General features: G+C 40.4%; 1 protein-coding gene across 2 annotated transcripts in view; it reads left to right on the top strand.

The window, feature by feature from the left end:
* Positions 1–20766, top strand: part of BMP5 (bone morphogenetic protein 5) — a 54946-nt gene extending 34180 nt beyond the window's left edge. For both annotated transcript variants that reach the window (XM_081857253.1, XM_081857252.1), the window contains 4 exons: positions 11097–11294; positions 14261–14337; positions 15275–15385; positions 19014–20766. In XM_081857253.1, the coding sequence (XP_081713379.1) occupies positions 11097–11294; positions 14261–14337; positions 15275–15385; positions 19014–19163 (536 nt within the window). In that variant the 3' untranslated portion in view covers positions 19164–20766. The remainder of the gene's footprint in view (positions 1–11096; positions 11295–14260; positions 14338–15274; positions 15386–19013) is intronic.
* Positions 20767–22552: the final 1786 nt, after the last annotated feature.

Raw genomic sequence — 22552 nt, 5'->3', positions numbered from 1 at the left:
TTTGTATCATAAGCATCATTTCTGAATGAAATGTAGCTGATTTTCTGCTAAAACCACATTTTATATTGAATTGTAGGTCCAAAGAGCAACAAAACACATATGGAAGCTGTCAACATACAATTTAGTTTCCCCAGGGCTGCAGTAAATTAAGAAAGGATCATGTTGTTGTTGTTTTAATTCTCCTTTCTAATGTCTGCCTATCTCTTTCCAATAATCCACTGGGTACCTTGAAGTTTACATTCTAGGCTTTTGGTGACTGAAAACATTTATGGTCTTAAAGGAGAGTTGATGACTCTTACACTGATACAAGACATGAGAGGCAAGTTACTGAATTTCAGTATAAAATGTATGTAGCTTCAGAAAACTTTTTTTTTTTTTGCGGGGACAGGAGAAATATCTTGCACTCCTTTCTCGTATACACAGAACATTCTTTAAGATTTTTGACATCCTGTGTATCAGCACCTGTGTTTGATACATAAAATAGAACAAAAGAAACTGAAGTCTGCTTTTGTGGTTTACGTTTTTTTGAGGTTGTAAGGAAACAACATGCTTCTGCTGAAAAGCAATATGTATTTTTATTATTATTTATTTAATTTGTATAGTGCCCGTCATCTAAAGATCACAGGGCGATTCACAACATAAAAATACAAAATAAGAACACAAAATACACAATAAAACAAAAACAAACCAATTTTCCCTCTCCCACAAGCACATTTTAAAGTCCGTAGAATTTTAATCAGCCCATGGCTTTATTACAGAGAAACGTTTTTTGCCTGGTGCCTGAAGATATGTAATGAAGGTGTCAGGTGAGTCTCCCTGGGGAGAGCATTACACAAGTGGGGAGCCACACAGAAAAGGCCCACTCTGGTGTTGCCACTATCCAGACCTTTTGTGGAGAAGGCACATGAAGAAGGGCTTCAGCTGATGATCACAGGGTCCAGGTCGGTTCAATATGTAGGATGAAATTCATCGAAATATTATGTTTGTTTTTAAGTCTAGAGCTGTAAGGTTTATGAAGATGTGGATCAGTCCAGGGGTTCCCAAACTATGTTCCTTCATTCATGGCATGTCTGCAAAATGGAAATTAAAAACCATCTAGGATTTAGCACCGTGCGTTACAGTTCCTGCAACAGGCAGAAAAATCATTGAGTTGTCTGCCAAGATCCCTAGCAATTATCAAGTGGGAAAGAAAAGTTTAGGAACCATTGGATTAATCCATTCCAGTGTTAGCTAATGGGTTGGTTTTAATGGGTGAGGCTAAAGGCCAAAGTAGATGAGTCAATGGAGAACTGTGATTGGATCACCATCTCTTTGATTTCTTGTTAAAAGCCACTGTGGGACCACTGGGGCAGGTGGCTAGTCTTTCTCCTCTACCCATCATTTTTCTTGATGAAAATCACTTTTCCTTCCTGAAGGTGCTGTTTGATCTGTTAGGAAAATATCTGTAGGTGTTACCTGCGGGGGCAAATAACAACTTTAAGAGGAGAATTTTTCACTAGGAAATTGGTGGGGGGACAGATCTTCCTTCCCATTGCTTCCATAGCTGTATTTATTTTCTCAGTCTCGGTCCCAATCTCTCTCTCTCTCTCTCTCTCTCTCTCTCTCTCTCTCTCCAAACATTTAAAGTAACAGGAGATCTGATTACAGATTTCAATCATCTAATTTGGGAGGCATCTAATCTGAGAGTTTTACAGTGTAAGAATTGTCCCAAGGGAATGCTGATGTTGTGAGTTTTCAGTTTTGTTTGTCCCCTCTCATTTGATGCTTATCACACAAAGTAATTGAAATGCTATACAGCACATTGTACATTCTGGCGTCTAGGCCTAGTTCTGTTTTATTTCTGGGTTTTCTATTTATGCAAGCCTGTTCCTGAATGCTATTATTTAATCTCTTGTTTGAAATAGTTTCTTAAATACCAGTGTGTTTCCCCCTATGGAGTCTATTCACAGTAGCCCATCAAGTTTGCATTGTGTATTTCCCATTTATTATAAATAGCAAATTTTCTCTGCAGCCCTGCTGAATATACGTCTTATTCAGTGTATAAAAGAGATTGTAAACATTTTGGGACATGATTCAGATGCTGCTGGGCTCCACTGATGTATAGCACAGAACACAACTCTCAATTATGCAGTGTAACAAATGATTGAGGACGTTTTTGGCTTGGTTTAATACACATCAGAAAGTGTTAGTGTGATCAATGGGAGACTGGGCTGATACAGAATCACTTTAATACAGAAGATAACTGTCATTTAGATATAAAAAGAGGTACATTTGTTTGAAAAATCACTGTCCTTTCCGTTCCTTTAATGAAGTCATTTATTAAGGATTCCTGTTTACTTTCCATGCTATCATCTTTTTGTGTTCATTACAAATGAGTCAAACTGGGATAAAAAGCAACACTCCTACACACTATTCAGAGCTGGAACTGTATTAAATTGGAATGGTGGGTCAAGTATTTCATGAGCACATTTTCTACAATGATTACAACATTTTTCTCTTTTTTAAATAATCTGTCAGGCCGCACTGAAAGAATGTGTAAAACATTCCCCTGAAATAGTCATAAATCTTTCAAGAGGTTTGCCTTAAAGTGCTTTTCAGATATCATTTTCAGCATGTACAGATAAACCCGAAAGCAACTCTGTCAAATTAATTCTACTAATTCTGACCTTAGCCATGAGATGGATTTTTATTTTTTAAAACCATTTGGCTACAGTTCAGTCTTAAGAATGTAGCTCTTTTGACTTTCATTTTTAATGCCAAACAAATGAATTTTAAAGATGGGTTCCCATTCACTATAAGCAGTGGGAAGGAGAAATGAGCCTTTCGTTTATGCACCCCTGACCCTGATCCCATGTAGGAAATAGTATGAGATGAGGTGTAAAGGCCCATATAACTTCCCCACCATGATCTACCCCCACCCTTTGTGGTGGACAGGTTGCATGGCACAGCTTACACATATACGTGCATCCCACCGTGGCGCCCATTTGCACTATACAGTGGTACCTCGGGTTAAGAACTTAATTTGTTCTGGAGGTCCGTTCTTAACCTGAAACTGTTCTTAACCTGATACCACTTTAGCTAATGGGGCCTCCTGCTGCTGCCGTGCTGCCAGAGCACGATTTCTGTTCTCATCCTGAAGTAAAGTTCTTAACCCGAGGTACTATTTCTGGGTTAGCAGAGTCTGTAACCTGAAGTGTCTGTAACCTGAGGTAGGTAAAGGTAAAGGTACCCCTGCCCGTACGGGCCAGTCTTGCCAGACTCTGGGGTTGGTGCGCCCATCTCACTCAAGAGGCCGGGGGCCAGCGCTGTCCGGAGACACTTCCGGGTCACGTGGCCAGCGTGACGGTACCACTGTACATTTTTAAAAGTACTAAACCACTTTAAACAGTCATGGCTTCCCTCAAAGAATCTTGGGAGCTGTAGGTTGTTAAGGTTACTACGGGTTCTTAGGAGGTCCCTATTCTCTTTACAGAGCTACAATTCCCAGAATTCCCAACCGAGAAGGGAGTTTGACTGTTAAACCATTCTGCGAACATGAGCTCTGTCAGGGGACCAGCGGTCTCCTAACAACTCTCTGCATGGTTTAGCAGTTAGGAGAATGGAAGTCCCAGTGGCAGCCACACATATTTCTAACTAGTTAATAGCCTGTGATATTTAACAAATGGGGTGGAAAGTGTTGGTGGGAGAAGGCTTCCTTCACCTCCTGGTCCTTCACTCTCACATTCCCAGCTTTCCCACTCAGCCCCTTTGTTCTCAACATCTCTCTCCCCTCCCCTGCTAAAGGTGAGATGGAGCAGCTGGTGATGCAATTTCTTTGTCCTCCAAAGCATATTTCAGGTGGAGGAAAAGATGAGGCAGTTTGGGACTGGGCAACAGGCTTCTGCCACACAGTAGAGGAGCTGGCTTGCAGAAGGCTGAGGAGTGGGAATCAATCTGTTTCTGCATTGAAATGTGCATTTGAGTCCATAGTTGTGCAATTCTAAAACGTTTTTCTATCAAAAATTTTAAATACATTGGTACTTTGGTTTAAGAACAGCTTAGTTTATGAACAACTTGGATTAAGAACGCTGCATACCTGGAAGTAGGTGTTTTGGTTTGTGAACTTTGCCTTGGAATAAGAACATGTTTCACTTCCTGTTGAGTGTGTTCCATTTGTAAAGTGAGTCCCCTCTGCTATGGGAAAGAATGCCTTGGTTTAAGAACGGACTTCTGGAATGGATTAAATTCATAAACCAAGATACCACTGTATAATTGTTAAATTCTCTCTCTTAGTTGAGAACTGTGTTGGAACATTCAGAGGGCTGGACTATATGGCCCTTGGGGTCCCTTCCAACTCTACTAATCTATGATTCCATGTGTGTGAAAGATGCTGAATAACCAAGTTCCAACACATATGTGGATTCTGGACAGTGCAGATAAGACCAGCTTGCATTGGAATTCACCAGCAATCCAGTGTCCCTAGAGACACGTCTCAAATGTGTTCCCTCCTTCCTTCCCTCCTCCTGCAGCCAACATTTGGGTTGGGGTATGTGAAACATTTGAAATTGCATTGCTGCCTCTCCAAGGTTGGGTCCTGGGTCACCGACATATCCCTTTCCTCCTCCCCTGAACTGCTTGCCTTCCTCCTGTTTCTTATTACTCCATAACAAAGATTATATGAAAAGATTATTCTGGCATGATAATTATTTGTGCTAATGCATCAATGAAAATGGTTTCTTTGGGCAACGTCAGACTTACAAAGGTCTAAGCAGCATGTCAGTTTGAGCTCTTTTATAATCTCTGAAGAAAGATTTACAGATTGAGGTGGGGAGTTTTCCTTGCAAATTCCCGAAACGTATTTTCTTTACGCATCAATGGGCAAAATTAAATATAGTGTGTAACGAGACTAAATGAAATAAATTGGGTTTGGAGTGGAATTAAATTAGTAGTGTCAGCTTGGCCTTTCCCCCCCTTTTTCTTTTGCTAGCCAAATGTTTTGAAAAGCTATAGCTACCTTCAAGTTGTAGAAAGTATTGGTGAAAAATGACAAGGAATTTCCTTCCATGCAAATGCACTTGTAATTTGCAATTCAAAAACCCCTTATAGCAGCTTATGGTTTTCTTAAGAATCAGATGGATAAAGAAAGTTCATTTTGCCTGTCAAGCCAACAGCTTAAAAAATAATTAGAGCTGTGTTGAGCCTTTCAGAGGTACAGTCAAACCTTGGTTGTCGAACGTAATCTGTTCTGGAAGACTGTTTGACAACCAAGGTGCAGCTTCCTATTGGTTGCAAGAGCTTCTTGCACTCAAGCAGAAGCCGTGTCAGACGTTCGGGAGCCGAAACGTTAAAAAACGGAGCAGTCCAAGAACCGAGGTTTGACTGTAGTGGGATTTGAGTGGAGAACAGTGGGAAGAAAAATTAACCTTCGGACTGGTGAAAGTTTTAAAATTTGGGAAGGCAGAGGAGCTTATCGGTAAAGATGAGGGTGGACAGCATCTTTTCTTAAAACCACAGAGCACTTGCAGTTAGTGGCTAGCCAGGCCACCATGTTCCTTTCCCATTAGCCCTTCTCTTGGTTGCCACAACATCATGAAGTGGTGCTGTTCTAGATGCATTGTTTGTGAAGGAGAAGTTGGGGGTCCCCCTTCCGACCCCTCTGAGAATGTCGCCAGAAATGTGGTCTTGTTGGTGATGCTGCAAAACTGAGAGGGCATTCTTCACCCAGCAGTTAGAATAAATTTGTGCACCTATCAAGAGAAAATAAATAAATTCATACCCCATGTTTATAAATGGCCTTATTGGGACAAGTAAATAAGTTCTAACATATTTCACAACTGCATGACACTATCCCAGACCTTGCAGTGCAGGGGAAGAAGAGGAGGAGGAGGAGGAGTTTGGATTTGATATCCCGCTTTCTCACTATCCAAAGAAGTCTCAAAGCAGCTAACAATCTCCTTTCCCTTCCTCCCCCACAACAAACACTCTGTGAGGTGAGTGGGGCTGAGAGACTTCAGAGAAGTGTGACTAGCCCAAGGTCTCCCAGCAGCTGCATGTGGAGGAGCGGAGACGCGAACCCGGTTCACCAGATTACGAGTCTACAGCTCTTAACCACTACACCACGCTGGCTCTCTGGGACAGGCTGGGACACGCTGGGACAGGCGGGTGTCAGAACACTGCCTGGGGGAGCATGTCACTGCCTCTCCCCCTCTCCCCAGATATGTGTTGCTGTCCAGAACACATAGAGCATTTACTGCATCTCAGCCCAGTGGTGTAGCATGGGGGCGGGGGCACAGCGGTGATTGCCCTGGGCGTAAAATTGTTAGGGTTGCAAAACTTCAGCACCTTGTGCTGCCTCAATACAGCTGTGTGCTTCTGTCACTGGGCTCTGTTGAGAACAACTTCTCCATGTGAACCAGGAAGTGACCTCTCTAGACAACAGAATGACTCTTCTTATATCTGTGCTGTGATCTCCTGGGTGATGTGAATATGTACTCCATCTGTTTCCCATCCATCCACTGCCACTGTGTGGCAACCCCATGCTATGCCACTGTCTCAGCCACAGCATTCCAGGCATCAGGGTGGGAAGGAGAAAGAGGAGAGCAGATCACTGTCAGAGCAGCAGCCAAAGAAGTAAGAAGGTGGGCATTTTTTTTGAGCAAGTGGATGAGTGAGAATGAGTTCTCTGCATTAGCATCTAGACTGGAAAGAAACAAAATTAAGAGCCGTAATGCCTGCCTTGCATTTAAGGTAAATCATTACAAGTTGCTGTTTTTTATGCTTAGCCAAAGCAATATGAACTTTAGCAACGCGATCACAAGTTTTGGAAAGCTTATGCAATTCTGTAGTGGGTGACTAATTGCAGTATCCCTCTCCACAGTGGCCATGGCAACTCAGTGTAAAACCGGGTAATTAGGTCTACTGATTTCAGAGTGTGATGCACGCATGATTTAGCCATCAATGCAGAAGCTAGTTAAATAAGGCAATATTGTACTCATTTACCTGAGAATGAACCCCACCCTCAGTGGGGATTTATTTTTGCCTAGACACACATAGACTTGTGCTCTAAAGTTTCTTGGGCATAACCTGTCATCTCCTGCCATTGTGACCAAACACAATTTTGGCATCTTTCAAACAGCTAGTAGTTTGGGATGAGTTTCTTAAAAGAGATGATTTGATCAGGGTTGCTTTTGAAAGAAAGAATTTTCATTACCTGTGGAATTTCGCTACCAGAAACGCACATGGAGTTGTGTGCCAGAAACTCATCGACCCCCCCTCCCCCCCCCGTACACAAGGCCCTTGTTTTCCACACTTCATATATGCCTTCCAATGTGTGGGGAGGGCTCTTCAGACATGGGAAAGGCTGGATTGCAGCAATGACTCATCTGCTTTTTCGGACACTGTCTAGTGGAAATCTACAAACGAAACACATAGGGTTTTTTGTCAATTAGAATCCCAAAATGGTGGTACATGTGATTCCTGTATGTGCTTCCCGGATCTATGTTACATGCATTATTTTTATCTGAGCAAGCTGAATTTGATTAAAATTATTAGCAAGCATTCCATAATCAGATGACTTAAGCACACTGACTGATTTATACACACTGATGGCTACTTTAGACCCACCCAGGTGCCTCAGGCAAGCCCCATTCGGTTTAACATTTTCTCTTTGAATAGCAGGCTCATGATCACAAACCTCTGGTTCGAAAGAGGTTTGCTATGTGGCATGAGGGTCTGCTGCTGAGAAAACACAAGCCCCAAACTCCCTTGGGTGCATGGAACTAGTTGCATGGTTGTTTGGATCCTGGCCATAATAAATAAGCTGAGCCTTCAGTTATGAAACCACTAATTTTGTAGTAGTTTTGAGACCAATGGGGCAATTCTGAATTAAGTGCTTTGATGATTGTAACATGCTTTTTTCTCCAGAATTATCAACTTGTATAATGCTAAATTTACTTACGTGGAGCTATGTTGAATGGTAGTCATTGGGAGTTTACTGCCGAGCAAACCTTTTGAAATATAAATGATTATTTATTGGTTTTTTAATGTAGAAAAATAGAAGTGCTGAGCCATAATTCTATGGTGAGGGGTGGGGAAAACTGTTTCTCGCAGCTTACCTTGGCTGTTCAAAAGATCAAGTAAACAGCAGATAGAGAGTCACATAAATTGCCTCTGTGTTCAAAGGGTATTTGGGCTTAGACTAATTTTTAAGAGTATCTCTGTATATCTTGAGGACTTAAGTAAACCTTAGCTTGTGGCATCTTAATAGTCATCTCACTGCTGAAATCTAAAAAGAAACCAACAGGAAACTTAATAATATTAAACATTATTTTAAAGGGAGTTCACTTTGGTTTTGAAGGTTTAAACCCCCCCCCCCCACTTTTGCTTCTCACACAAAAAACACTTTTGTAAATTCAGAAAACTTAGGTTGTGAGAAGCAAAAGTGTGTGTGTGTGTAGGGGGTGATCCTTCAAAACCAAAGTGAACTCCCTTTAAAATAATGTCTCACACATACCTTTATAGTATTCAGGACATATACATCTAATAGATTTCCTGAAATGTCTGCCAGTAAGATATTAATTTTTTATAGGTAAAATAAAATTATTGAAAGTCCTTGCAACAAAACAGAGAGCCTTGTCAGAAGGACTCCGAGAAAAAGGAAGGTAAATGTGGAACGCTGTGGTTTGGTCCAGGTTGTAATAATCTGTAAAAGGTTTTCCAGATCCGACTTGCTAAAGACTTTCACATTCAACAATGAATTGCACTATATTATTTCACAATCATTTAAATGAAATTAGAAATTGAACAAATACATATTTTCCTTTCCAGACTCTCCCCCTCCATGAAGCAGCAATTATTTCATATATATTTTTACATAATATGTGGCCACTCCATTCCGCTCCCGAATTGCTTAACTTTCTCAGTTCTCCTTTTTTCACCTTTGCTGGTTTCTCTGTCACTGGAAACATCTTAAAGCAATTTAAAGTGCTACACCTGAATAAACATGTTGTAAAAGTGTTTATGTATTGAAGTGGGTCAGTTCAAGGTACGGTATTTGGCTGCGACTTCTAATTTCTCTTTTTTACTGCAAAAGGGCTGCCAGGAGGAGGAAGTCTGAGCTGAATTAATACATTTGTTACAGTGGAAGTAGAATGGAAACTGCCTTAACCACAAATCAAACTGCCTCTTTCATTTACGCCAATGATAGAAGTTTTTCTAAGAAATATAGACCCTGGCAGAGAGCCACTGTAAGTTTGCCTTTAAAAGGGAAGCCTATATGCTTATTTGTTTAAGGCTTACTCCTATGACTATTAGTAAGTTCTTTCTCAAGCGAGATTGAGTTTAATGGCATGATACATTTGCAAGGCAGATGCTTCTTTCTCAGAGGATTTTAACCATTTCCCATCTCCTACTTTGCTATAGATCAGAGGGACGTTGCTGCCAACCAGGCTAGCAATTCAGAATTTCTTTTACTATTTTAAGGAATTTTGTACGCTTTCCCCTTGTACAGCTGCATAGCTTCACATGACACTGTCTCGGTTTCTGGCGGAACGAAGGGTTCTGCATAATACGTGGAGACACAAAGGTGTTCGGGCTGCCAAAATAAATTCTGTTAAGAGCTGGGGGCTTATTTGTTCGAAATTCATATGGATGCAGCTTTAGTGACTAGCTCCCCCCTCTTTTTTTTCATTTTCAACGCCTTCTTCCAACACTCCTCCACCCCCGGTTGCCCCGGAGGGTCAGAGTCTATAATCTAGTGTAGTGCTCAGTCCTGACTGAACAAATATTATAGAGAAATATGTACATCCCCTGGGAGTAAAACTAGAGTCAATCATGTACATATTTCAACCTCTATTATATATTATTCCTTGAAAGACTGAAGCCTCAGCTGTACCTATACTTAAGGCTTTTGGTGAAATTTGAGTAATGCTTTGAAATTATTTATGACTCGAAGTATAAATATGTAGGATGCCTGCCTTTCTCTTTCGTATTGATTTGTGTCGAGTATACAGGATTCCCCATCTGCCATTCTTGTTTTTTTAAATTAAGAGGATAGTGGCTTCAAAAAAAAAAGTTGACTACTTTGCCATCACAGTGTGGGATTCTAATACACACAATATTCTCTTCTAGCACTACACCATTTTCAAAATAGATGAGGCTATTCTATGTACGTCTAGCATATCTGCCTTTCACATTACATTTCAGTGGATGGAGCCTGATGAAGTGGACAAGGGGTGTTTGCAATGATGTGAATAACAACATCTTCCCTTCTCCCTCCTGGCTTATTAAAAGCTTGCTGAGGTGGTACAACCAGGTGGATCCAAGCTGTGGTCAATGTATCCTTGTGGGAGGGAGCGGTGATGCTACCACACCTGAGGAAAAAATAATCAAGCCTGGGCCCATTGGTTTGAGACAATGGTCCCTTTTGGGGGAAAGGTTGTGGCTCAACAGTTGCAAATACTTTGGGATGAAACTGATTGCCTTGACCTGTTTCAATTGAGGTTCAGGCCTGGTTATCTTTGTCATCTTGGGTGACCTTTATCGGGAGAAGGACAGAGGGAATGCAAGCCCATTATTCTTACTTGATCTCTCAGTAGCTTTTGATACTATTGATCAGGGTATCCTCTTGAGCCAGCTCTGTGAGTTGGGCATTGGGATTACTGTTTTACAGTGCTTCTGGTCCTCTCTGGGGTCAAATTCAGGAAAAAAAATTGGGGAGTATTTCTGTGGGGTGCTGTGAGGTACTGCCGGGTACTATTTCATCCCTGATGCCATTTAACATCTCCATGAAGCCATCCAGGGTGGTTTCTGGGAGATTTGAGGTGAAGTGCCATCAGTACACTAATGATACACAACTCTGTTCCTCATAAGTGCTGGACCAGTGCCTGGAGTCAGAGGGGGGCTGGATCAGGGCCAACAAACTGACTGTGGTTGCTGGCAAGATGGAGGCACTGTGTGTAGGCAGCCTACTCTAGATAGCTGTTACGCAGTGCTACTTTGAATACAGCAGAATAATAATAATAATGTTCCAGAGTTATTATTCTAACATTGCTCCTTCACCAATTGGCTTAGCTTATTCTGTGTTTTGGTAAATATGCTTATGTTGATGTATTTTGCAGGTAGGAGTATCAATGTGAAATCTGCTGGCCTTATAGGACGGCATGGACCTCAGTCAAAACAGCCATTCATGGTTGCTTTCTTCAAAGCAAGCGAAGTCCTTTTTCGATCTGTCCGAGCTGCCAACAACAAAAAGAAAAATCAGAACCGCAACAAATCCAGCACTCCGCAAGATTCCTCAAGAATGCAGAGTGTTGGGGGTAAGACAAAGAATGCATAATATCTACAGAACATGTAGAGAACACACAGAACATGTAAACGACACACCCCAGAAAGAATGAGAAGCACAAAGGTCATGTTCACATGTCATGGTAAGCCATAAACCATGGTTTACCACAATTAGCAGATTGTTCCATCTTTCCTCCTCCTGGTTTGTGTTTGGAGGGAAAACCTACAATCCTGAACCTGGGTTTGTAGTTTGTTTTGCTCCAAACACAAGATCGCATGTAGCACGATTGGTAATTGGTTTACTGACCATGATTCGTTGCAGTGAAACAACCGACATTCCCAGGTTTGCACGTAACAGTAAGCGAGAGTTGTGGCTTTACCCACCCAGTACAAGCCAGACGGAGACATATAGACCTCTCAGGCACCAGTGATTGTGCAGTCAAACCCATTACTTTAAACCAGGGGTGCATTGCTTTCCATAGAAGCCAGTGGGGTTTAATCACAGAAGTCAATAGAGTTTAACCAGCCTAAGTGTTACTCTTAGGTTTCTCTTTTCTCCCTCATACAATGCAATTAGTTTCCCCAACTTCCATGATGTTGTTCTGTTACCGATATTGCAGTCATGTTTTTTAAATGAACAGAAGTAGCTCTTTCACTGAGTCAAATATTCATTCAAAAGCTGTATTTTAACAGTGTAAATTTCACCCTAAATACAGACTTCCATTGAGAAACAAAAGCCTAACTTGTTCTGTTTATTGATGTGGGACATGCTTAATAGTGCAATTCTATACATGTCCTGTCAGACATGCGGTACTTACTCATAGGTAAATGTGCACATGACTGCAGCCCAGATGTGTAATAACTTAATTAAACATGCAATAATCCTTGGTATATAGACAAACTCAATCCCATCTCAAATATTTGCTGCTCGCCAATGGATACATTTAGGAGTTTTTATATCCGATTTCCTTGTTCTCCCTTCAAAGTATTTTTCTACTAAACCTAATTCCAGTTCCTAAATTATTTGGGTATAAAGTTCATTCAGCCACAATATCCCATGATTTTGATTCCTAGCAGAATAAGCACATGGACCTTGAATCCCTAGTCAGTGAAATTGGATCTTTGGCACCAGATTCTGTATAGTAATGTCACCCTAGCCACTTACCATGCAATGTAATATTGCATCCCACATTTGTCTCTACTAACATGCAGAAATGTAAGGAAGGAATATGGATTTAATTTAGGGAAATTTTTTTGCATTCTAAATAAGTGTGCGATCAAATTCTCCCCCGCCTTCCCCCTATGATAGGATATTGAATGCCTAGTTTCACATCAAGTGTGCTGAGGCTTTTTTTCATATCTGGGCAGCACTCATCTGTTATGAAAATGCTAAAAACAATTTTAACACTGTGGAGATGGAGAAAGCTGAAATGATACTTTTACATATATTAGAGGGGTTTGGGTTTTGTTTGTTTTTTTGAATAAAAATTCACACAGAGCTCACGGGGAGATGGGGACTTCCAAAAAGCTGGTGAGTACATTTTTGTGTTTCTAGTCTAACTCCCCCCCCCCCAAAAAAGCGGCCAGCAAATACAGCACATTTTTCTCTCTCCCCATCCTCTGTGCAAGATTAATAGACAGGCCTATTCAGGAAAAACTCTTGAGCAGAAATCAAGGAAGGGAAGCCCCTCAAAGTAGACAGAATTACTCTTATAATGGTAGAAATGCTGTAATGATGAACATTAAGATGCCAAAACAGAATCAGTAACCAAGTAGATGTTAACATGGTTGGGCACAAAATATGCATTGCCATTCTTAGAAAATCAGTTCACGAGGTAGTCTTTCCTTGATCTGTCTTCTTATTATAAAAAGTAAGCTAGAGACTTAAAACACTCTTTTGACTATGAACATTCTGGAAAACTGAAATCAGTAGAAGTGGAAGGTATGTAACATTTTATACCCATTTCTCTTAACGGTCAAGGTTATTAACGCATTGTAAATATGGGGAAATTACAGCAATATTAGCACTACAGGTATGGTGCAGGACACACAGAACAGACTGGAACAGCCAGAAGGGTTTGATAATAATGTTTTCACTGTATTAAATGCCAATAGACTCAACTATATGAGTAGCTAGGGAGGCTTGTCAACAAAGATACATGATGTTGATGAAGAGCCTATAGTTCTTTCTATTGTATTGCGGTTTGCATCATGAAAACTGCCCTATGTCTGTGTGCCTTGATCACAATGAAACTTTTTGCAGGTTGATGAAAATCCATCATGCTGCTTGCTTTTTGGCAAGGGGATATAATTAGCTACTGTTTTTTAAAATAAAACAGGCATGCAATTACAATTATATTATTATCATATCATAGCTGGTTATGGCAGCAGTCAATGCCTTGCCAGACAGCAAGGTACTGCCCATCAGGTGGGGCCTCTGATTGGCCCATTTGAAGCTGGCATTCTGGCGGGAAGTCCTGCCAACTGGGGGAATTCCCAAATGGCTGGCAAACACGTGCAAGCTAATTGCTGGGATGGCAGAGAGTGAGGGGCCGCAACCGCCACCCACCTGAAAAGGGTGAATGCCCATAACTGACATACTTTAGTGGCAGGTTTATTTAGTTGCTATTATACTCCCACCCAATGATGCCTTTGCAACTGAGCCTCTTGCCTGCCCCGGGTTTTGAGGGGAAATGAGGCTGTAATCTTACATCTACTTACCTGGGAGGAAGCTCCATTGAACTCAGTGAGATGTACTTCTGAATAGACATGTATGGGAGTCTGCTGTTAATATAATTCTTTTAAAGCTCCTCTGCTAATATTATGGTAGTCAGTAATAGCAGGAGTCAGCATGACATGCAATTGCCTGAAACACTTCATATATAAAAAGCAGGTTTCCTGCTATTTACTCATATCAAGATGTTTGTAATATCTAAGGAGGAAATAATGAATGCTTTGAACCATAGAAGTATTTATACGTTTTATTTCCTTTCTGCAGATTATAACACAAGTGAGCAGAAACAAGCCTGTAAAAAACATGAACTGTACGTGAGCTTCAGAGACCTAGGCTGGCAGGTAGGGGCAATGATCAATCCTATTTTAGACAGCAAAAAAGAATAATAATGGCAACTGGTGCTTAGGATTCAGGAGGAGGGATGTTAAACATGAATCTTTGCAACAAATCTTGAAATTCAGTCTATAACTCATTCCGTAGTAATTATGCTGGTTTTGGTGAGCTGCTAAAGGAAGGTATCTGATCAATTTTCAGGTAATCTAGTTTTCCCAGATTAATAAATATTGTTTCATGGAAAATTGATATGCCAACAATTTAGAGACAGGAAAGTAGTGTTGGACCTCACTCTGTCAGCAGTGTCCCTTGTTTATCTCTAATAGTTTCAAAGCAAGGGTTCTGTTGCTCTGCTAGCTTCCCAACACCAGTGTGGTATTGCTGGACCAAGCTGTCTGCTACCTTGCCCCCCCCTTTCAGGAATTGACAGCAATGGGCAGCTAGAAGAGCAGAAGATCGCCAGTACAATGCTTTGCAGCAACGGTGGAATATTTGTAAAGTTCACACATATTAATCCACTGACATCTACCCAGGACCTGGAAGAGCCGGGACCATTACTGTATACCAGGGATGTCCAACAGGTTGATTGCAATCTACCGGTCAATTGCGGGTCATCCTTGGTCGATCACGTGATCCTAATCGATCCCCCCCTGCAACAACTTTGGGTCTTCCTCTCCCCAAAAAGCTCAACAGCTTTGGTCATTACAATGGGTAGATCACTGCCAATTTTTTAATTTTTTTTTGTGGGAGTAGATCGCAGTCTCTTGGGAGTTGGATATCCCTGCTGTATACATTTCTGGGTGGAATTCAATATTCATTTTTGTTTGATTCCCCCCCCCCCCCATTTGGCACCTCAACTTCCTTAAAGTATCTCTCTTACCTGCAAACTACAGATCATTTTAGATTGGAAGTACTGAGTTTGTACTTTGTTTGTTTGTTGCGTAGGATTGGATTATAGCTCCAGAGGGTTACGCTGCCTTTTATTGTGATGGAGAATGCTCCTTTCCTCTCAATGCACACATGAATGCAACAAATCATGCCATAGTGCAGACTCTGGTACGTATGCCTCCCTAAATGTAACGAGTGCCATTCAGGAAAAGAGGTGGAATTATGTCTGAATTGAACCAATGGAATGTAAATACATTATCTCATAGATATCAGCTGCTTGCATCAGTCTTTCTCCGGAGACAATGGAAGTGTGTGCCTTCAGGGGTAAAGTCAAACTGTTGGAACTTGCAGTGCCTGCTGTGGCTGTAGATGCCAATCAAGTTCTGCTTATTACTTGTAACTGCAAGACTCCCTTCTCAGCCTCACTGATGCTGTCTAAAGGGAAAAAAGCAAAACATTTGGCACTGGATACCAGCGGGGCTTTGCTTAAGTGTACTTAAGTGTAAGAATATTATTTGGGAGACAGCATCCTCTACACACACACACACACACACACACACACACACACACACACACAGGTTTTCTGGGCTTGCCCTTTCTTTATGTCTTCCCCTGCTTCAGCAGTTTTCAATACAAAGGCAAGAAAATATCCAGAAACCTCTTTACTTAACATTATATTCCAAGCAGATTAATATTTAAAACAAACCACATAATCATATTTCTGTAAGAAACCCTGAAGCACTGTTATACAGTAACATTCCCATGATATTTTAAAATTTTGACTCGGTCATTCATTTTCAGGACCAAAAAAATGTACCTGCATTCCCCCCCCCCCCAACTGCAGAGCTGATAACACTTTTAGTGGGTGGATCTATTTAGAACTAGAGAAAAGGGATCAAAGGGAAAAGATTACTCTCTTCCACAGCACCTTGTTCCAGCACAACCCAGCTTGATTTTAAACTTGCAAGAAAAAAGTGTCCCGAGATCTGATCATTAATATCTTGCCTCACCTGTTGTTTGTCCCTCCAGCTGTCATCTTCCAATTTATATGTACAGTGGTACCTCGGGTTAAGAACTTAATTCGTTCCGGAGGTCCGTTCTTAACCTGAAGCACCACTTTAGCTAATAGGGCCTCCTGCTGCCCCTGCACCGCCGCTGCACAATTTCTGTTCTCATCCTGAAGCAAAGTTCTTAACCTGAGGTAATATTTCTGGGTTAGCGGAGTCTGTAACCTGAAGCGTATGTAACCCGAGGTACCACTGTACATGCAAAAGTCTGGCATGTTCTACTTCAAATTAGGAATGTTAGAATTCAGTGTAGGGTGCAGTTTGGTGAACTAATTGCTCATGCATACAACTTGTAATAAAGTCCTTTCCACTGTGATCACATTACTCCAATAAGGGTCAGCCTTTTGTTTTCGGCAATTAGTCCTTGGGATTCCTACATGGCAGACTGGCTTATTGTAGCCAGTGTTTTCTAGCATACTTACTGCATGGGAGTTGGGCTCCAAGACTGTAGCAAACAGACACCTCTATGCTGACAATGTCAATAAGTATCTTTCCTCTATTAGGACACTTGCTGTGAAACAATCAAAAAAGGGTCTTGTGATGATAGGCATTTCCAATTTTAAAAATATTTAAAGACATTTACTGTTCATTTCCTTCTACCTAAGTGAAGGTTTCAACCAGGCTGTTCCCAATGAGGTTTGTAGCTTTCCAAGAAAAGTTTTATTAACCACATTTTGAAAAAAACAACAACCAGCAGCTTAACTTTCTCAGACACTACAGCTGAATCAGGCTACACATGGTTAATGCATGCCTTTGGGATGTATTTGGCTTATTTGAACTTGGAAATTCCTGAGTCGATTGTGTGTGTGTGTGTGTATACACACATACAAAAAAAATTATGTGAAATGTGACGCATTAAAGTAATTTCTTTCTAACCTTATGCCAGCAGTGGCTATTAGATGTGAGCACCTAGTATGATGACTGCAGAATGTGCAAAATCTAGAAATATTATTTATTTAGGTTAGAAACAGAGGAATAATTTCAAGGCAAAAGGGTTACACTCAGGAATGCGAATTTTCCCAGCTTGTAATGCCTAAGTGCATTCATTAACTTTGGCAGTATTACTGCTGACCACTATTCTTGTTAATCTGTTCCATCTTCAAATGAGAAAGAGGCAAGAAATGATAAAATGAGAATTGTGCTTCCCCTTGCCTCCCAAAGTGAAAAGCCTGTGATAGTTCCACAGTCCCTACAAAATTAAACTAGACACACACATACCCAACAGTTTCATTTTATTTATTAAACAACCTTAGGAAATGCATGTGCATTTTATTTCTACTAAACACTGTGTGTGTGTGTGTGTGTGTGTGTGTGTGTGTGTTTAAAGGATTTATGATTGTTCGAAAAGATCTCTCCCTGGTAAACGATCTCTTTGTGGTAACAGTTATATAAAAGCTGTTTCCCGATTGCCTGTTCTGTGTTCTCTGGCAAAGACTACAGACTTATATCACTGCTGGGCAGATGGCTATAACAGATTTTAACAGTCTTACCAAACAAACGAAACTTATTACTGCTGAAGTTTTTATCCTGGCTTTAATACTCTTTTGTCCTTCCTATTACAACTCCCTTCTCTACGGCCTCCTTGCTTCCCAACTCACCCAACATGTGCAGAATATTATTCCTAACTTGCTTTCAAGTACAAAAGACCCTGTATTTTCCCTCAGTCTCCAATGTTTCCACTACCTTTCCCATTCATTTCAGGAAGCTGTTCAGCATTGCCTTCCATATGGTTATCCAAGCCCATTTCATGGAATGGCCTCCTCTAGTCTCTTCCCTGCTCCTTCCAAAAAGCAATCACATATGCTGTGGTTTCACCCCACCCTTGCCACCGCTACTGGAGCACCGTAACATACTTACATTGGCTGGAATCCTGAGTTTGCTCCTGCTGGCTGGCAGAACCTTTGAGTTGAGCTCCATTCACTGGTGCCCGCTATGGCTGAAGGAGAAATCAGTGGAATTTAAGTACAACCATTGCCAACTTGTTGCATTAACTGCAATGGAATCTAAGTTCAACTAACTTAGTCTAGCCCTAACCCAAATCCAATGAAGTTGTTCCATTAGCACAAGGAGCTCCACTTGCACAGTGGGACTTCCAACCCCCCTTTTCTCCACACCTAGCCCCAGAGCAGATTTGAGGGTGAATGGGGGACTCATGGGGAGAAGAGAGGGATGGGTTTTTCTGTAGTGCAAATCCATGACCAACTGGGAAACCTTTATGGGATACAATCCAATGTACCTACTGTATGTCAACGCAAGCAGAAAGTATGGATATAACTCTACAGTCGTACCTTGGATCTCAAATGCTTTGGCTCACGAACAAATCGGCTCCCAAACAATCGAAACCTGGAAGTGATTGTTCCATTTTTCGAGTGTTTTTTTTTTTTTTTTAACCCAAACATCCGACGAGACTTCTGATTGGCTTCCTGCGGCCAATCGGAAGCTGCTCTTTGGTTTCCAAATGTTTTGGAAGTGAGACAGACTTCCGGAATGGATTCCATTCGACTTTCAAGGTATGACTGTACAAGTAAAGCCTTAGTTTGACTACGGCTGGATCTAGACACATAAAAAAAAACGTTCAGTTAAATGCATTGTAAACTTCATACGGGGAAATCCCACTGGCGAAAAAGGGACTCCACAGCGCCATCTGGTGTCACAGTGTTATAACCCATATAATGCACTTTATCTTTATGAATGTAGCTGAGTCCTACTTGTCTCTCTGTCTTTTCCAGGTCCATTTGATGTTCCCAGATCATGTCCCTAAGCCTTGCTGTGCCCCAACGAAACTGAATGCAATCTCTGTGCTCTATTTTGATGACAGTTCAAATGTTATTTTGAAAAAGTACAGAAACATGGTAGTGCGATCATGTGGTTGCCACTAGAATCGGTTTGTAAAAAAGAAGATTCTCAAGAATATCTTTTTTCCTTAATTATAGTAAAGGTGATAGAATGCCTTTTTTAAGGAAACGAGGACCTTAAACAACTTATTCCAGTTTATGCCATTTTTCATTCATGTACAGTATTATGTACATAGTAGCATTAATTTATTTAAAGCTATATAGTTTCTTTTGTATGAATGATATTGCAAACGCTTTATTATATTAGTATGTACTAGAATATTGAAGGCAGATTTTCAGCTAATCATGCTGAGATTTATTTCATTTTTTTTAAAAAAGCCTTTGTATAGTTCTCTCTCTTTAACTCAGAAACCCCAGAACTCCCGTGACTGTTTTATATTGTTAAAGGAAATTGAATACATTTGGCTACATTGTGCCAATGAAAACTCTGGCGGGCTATTTATTTAGAAAAGGCACTGAGGAAAGGCTGAAAGAGAGAGAGAGAGAGAGAGAAAATGCTTAGCTAAAAACAATTCTCCTTTTAGAAGTTCTACTCCATTAGATAAAGAAAAACGCTGAACCGTGTTTAAATAAATAAATGGCAGTTTAAATGCAGGGGCTGAAAGATTGCACATAATTGTCAAAGCTATTTTCTTTAGCAGAAGGAGTGTAACCATAGGAGCTATGTTACCTCTATTTGCTTGTGGGGTTGCAAATTTTTCTGAAGTCATTAAGCTTTTGGGGGTTGCTTGTTGCCTGGGTCCATAGCTTTTGAAGTTAGAGGAGCAGGGCAGGGTGGAATGTAGAAGAACAACCTTCTTACCTCAAGTAAATGCTATTGGTCTATTAAACTATAACGCTACTGCGATGGATTTGTTTGTGTTTATCGACCAAAACAAAACACATGAGCCAGTGAGTGAGTTAATGAAATGGAGAATAAGCAGAGAATAACCCCCCTGCCCCAAATGCCCTCAAACCAGTCCTCAAAGAGCATTATTTAAGTTAAGAAGAATGCTCATTTACTTATTTCTTGGATTACTTAATCTCACCTTCAAGCATTATTTAATAGGATTTGTGTCTGTGATGGGGAAGTGAGGGTGCACACTGTTGCAGAAAAATGCGGTCAGCTGTATGGCGTTTCAGAAAAATTACTTTATCTCACTTACAAATAACATTTATTCCTGTTTTTAAAATATCTTTCAAAAAATCTGTTGAAATACTAAACAATTACTTCTGTTAGAGTTCTTTTTGACAACCCCCCTCCCATTCCAGCTGCTTTTAACTGTTTTTAATTTACCACAAAGCCTTACTTAGTTAAACAGTTCATGTACTGTAATGCATTTTAATATAGGTATCTTTTATGACTTGCTGTTTTGAAGAGAAATCATGAAGGTTAAAATTAATCTGAGAAGCATTTAAAAAGGAAATGGATTTGCCTGTGATTTAGATAGATTAAAGGTTGTGGTTATTTGGAACTGAATTTATTTTAAATAAAGTTTGAAAAGTGTATTTTGGGTACATTAAGTAATATATTTTTGAATAAAGGTGTACCATTTTGAGTGTATGAAATTGAAGATTATATTATTCTTTGAAATGTTCTGTTGAAATACAAGTCTATATTTTAAGATCTAATAAATCTGAAACCTTTGCTTGCTCTGCCATGACTTTTTTCTTTCTTGGCTATATTATATGGAAAACTTGCTGAACAGGAATAACCCATTATTATCCAGAGTTGGCTCCTTCTGGCCAGCAAAGGAGCTTCCATTCATGGAAGGAGAGTTCCACTTACGGAATGCATCCTTCTGAGTGTAGAACAGAATTTTTGGATTGACTCCATAGTTACTTAAGTTTTCAAACTGAGTACATCTGCTCAGGAAGAATATAAACAACACATTGACAGAAGTGCAAATGTTACAAAGCATCAAGGTTCTGCAGTTCCAACCCACCATTACAATTGCATCATCAGTGAAAAGATATTGTAAACAAGGAAAAACAAAAACCAAACCACCCCCCTCTCCTTATGCATTGCTACCATTGCTTCTGTTTAGGGGAAAAAGGAAACTGGCACGAGAATTTTCACATGCTCCAAAGGCTTGTATTTGCTATACGCTACTGGGACTTTAGTTGCACATGCGTCCAAGCATACCTCTTTCTCACAGTAGCTAATAAAACACTTTCCATGTGTCTGTCAATTTGAAAAATACTTGTATAACATTTCCTTGCAAGTCAATGGCCAAGGTCATTACACTTTCATTCAAGATTCTTAAAGAGAGTTTTCTTGGTCCAGTTTTAATTAGTTTAAACTTTCTGGCTCCTGAGAGACCACAGTGGATTCCTGATTATATTCCCAAAGCAGCTAACTAAATATGAAACAAACTACAGGAAACGATGTCTTGCTGCTACAAGAGCTAATTGCAGTTTAATAGGCAAGTACTAATCTACTTGATTCAATTTACTTTGGAGCCCATCATTTTGTAACCCTTTTGGAAGCTACTAGTTTGTCTTAAATAGAACTAAATTTCAAGAAAATTAAATCCCTTGCATTTCTTGAGGCAGTTGATGTAAGAAGCTAGAAACGGCGCTGCAAAGAGTAAATAAAAAAACTCTCATGAGCGTGTCATAATTCCTCATGAAAAGTAATACCAAATTAGCAATCTTCTCCTTTCAAACAAAAATAAAGGCAAACTTACACAAATTGAGTAGCTCCTATGCACTCAGTACCATATTCTATGGGCAAATTTTACTCTCTCTGTTTTAAATTGTCTCATTATCCTTGGGGCAGCGACCTATTTTCTCCATTTTGTATTCTGTGAAGTATTATTATTACTATTATTATTACAGATATCACCGTCCATTTATGATACATTTGTATTCTGAATATTTGTATAGTAACAATATGTTTTAAGTGCAACGAGGGGGAGAATGCAAATATTTGATTCCATAAATAGCCAAACAGGCTTAAGGCTGGAGGGCACATAAAGTCATCATATCTCAAGTAGAACTAACAGCATAATGACTTTATAACAAGGAATCTTATTTAGGGTTATTAAACAATGGAGCAATCCAAACCCTTGATCTGCCATTGTAAGTGGTGTTTGGATGCAGTGGCTGTTTGGCTATGCCAGTGGGAGACCTCCACTGCTGCAGAAGACCCTGCTATGCCTACTGAAAGTGTAGGTGGAAGCTCATACCAGCAGTCACCAGGAGATCCCTGAATTGGGGTGTTTCAGAGGGCAGAGAGTGGATGGAGCTGGTGTATCCAATGATTTGCTGGATTTTAATGTGGTGGTCTATGTTATGTGGTCTGTGCTTGCCTGAGCTTGAGTCTGGACTAAGGATTCTGAGCCCCTGTGTTCTGATTTGATACATGATATCCAATCACAGAACATTTCAGGATTTGGGCCACTGCCATTGGCCAATTAAACTCTGAGTTA

The sequence above is a fragment of the Podarcis erhardii genome (genome assembly GCF_964252035.2).
Source record: "Podarcis erhardii genome assembly, chromosome: 3".
Classification (NCBI taxonomy): Eukaryota; Metazoa; Chordata; class Lepidosauria; order Squamata; family Lacertidae; genus Podarcis; species Podarcis erhardii.
The sequence above is the reverse complement of the archived record's forward strand: the minus strand, read 5'-3'. Positions and strand labels throughout refer to the sequence as shown.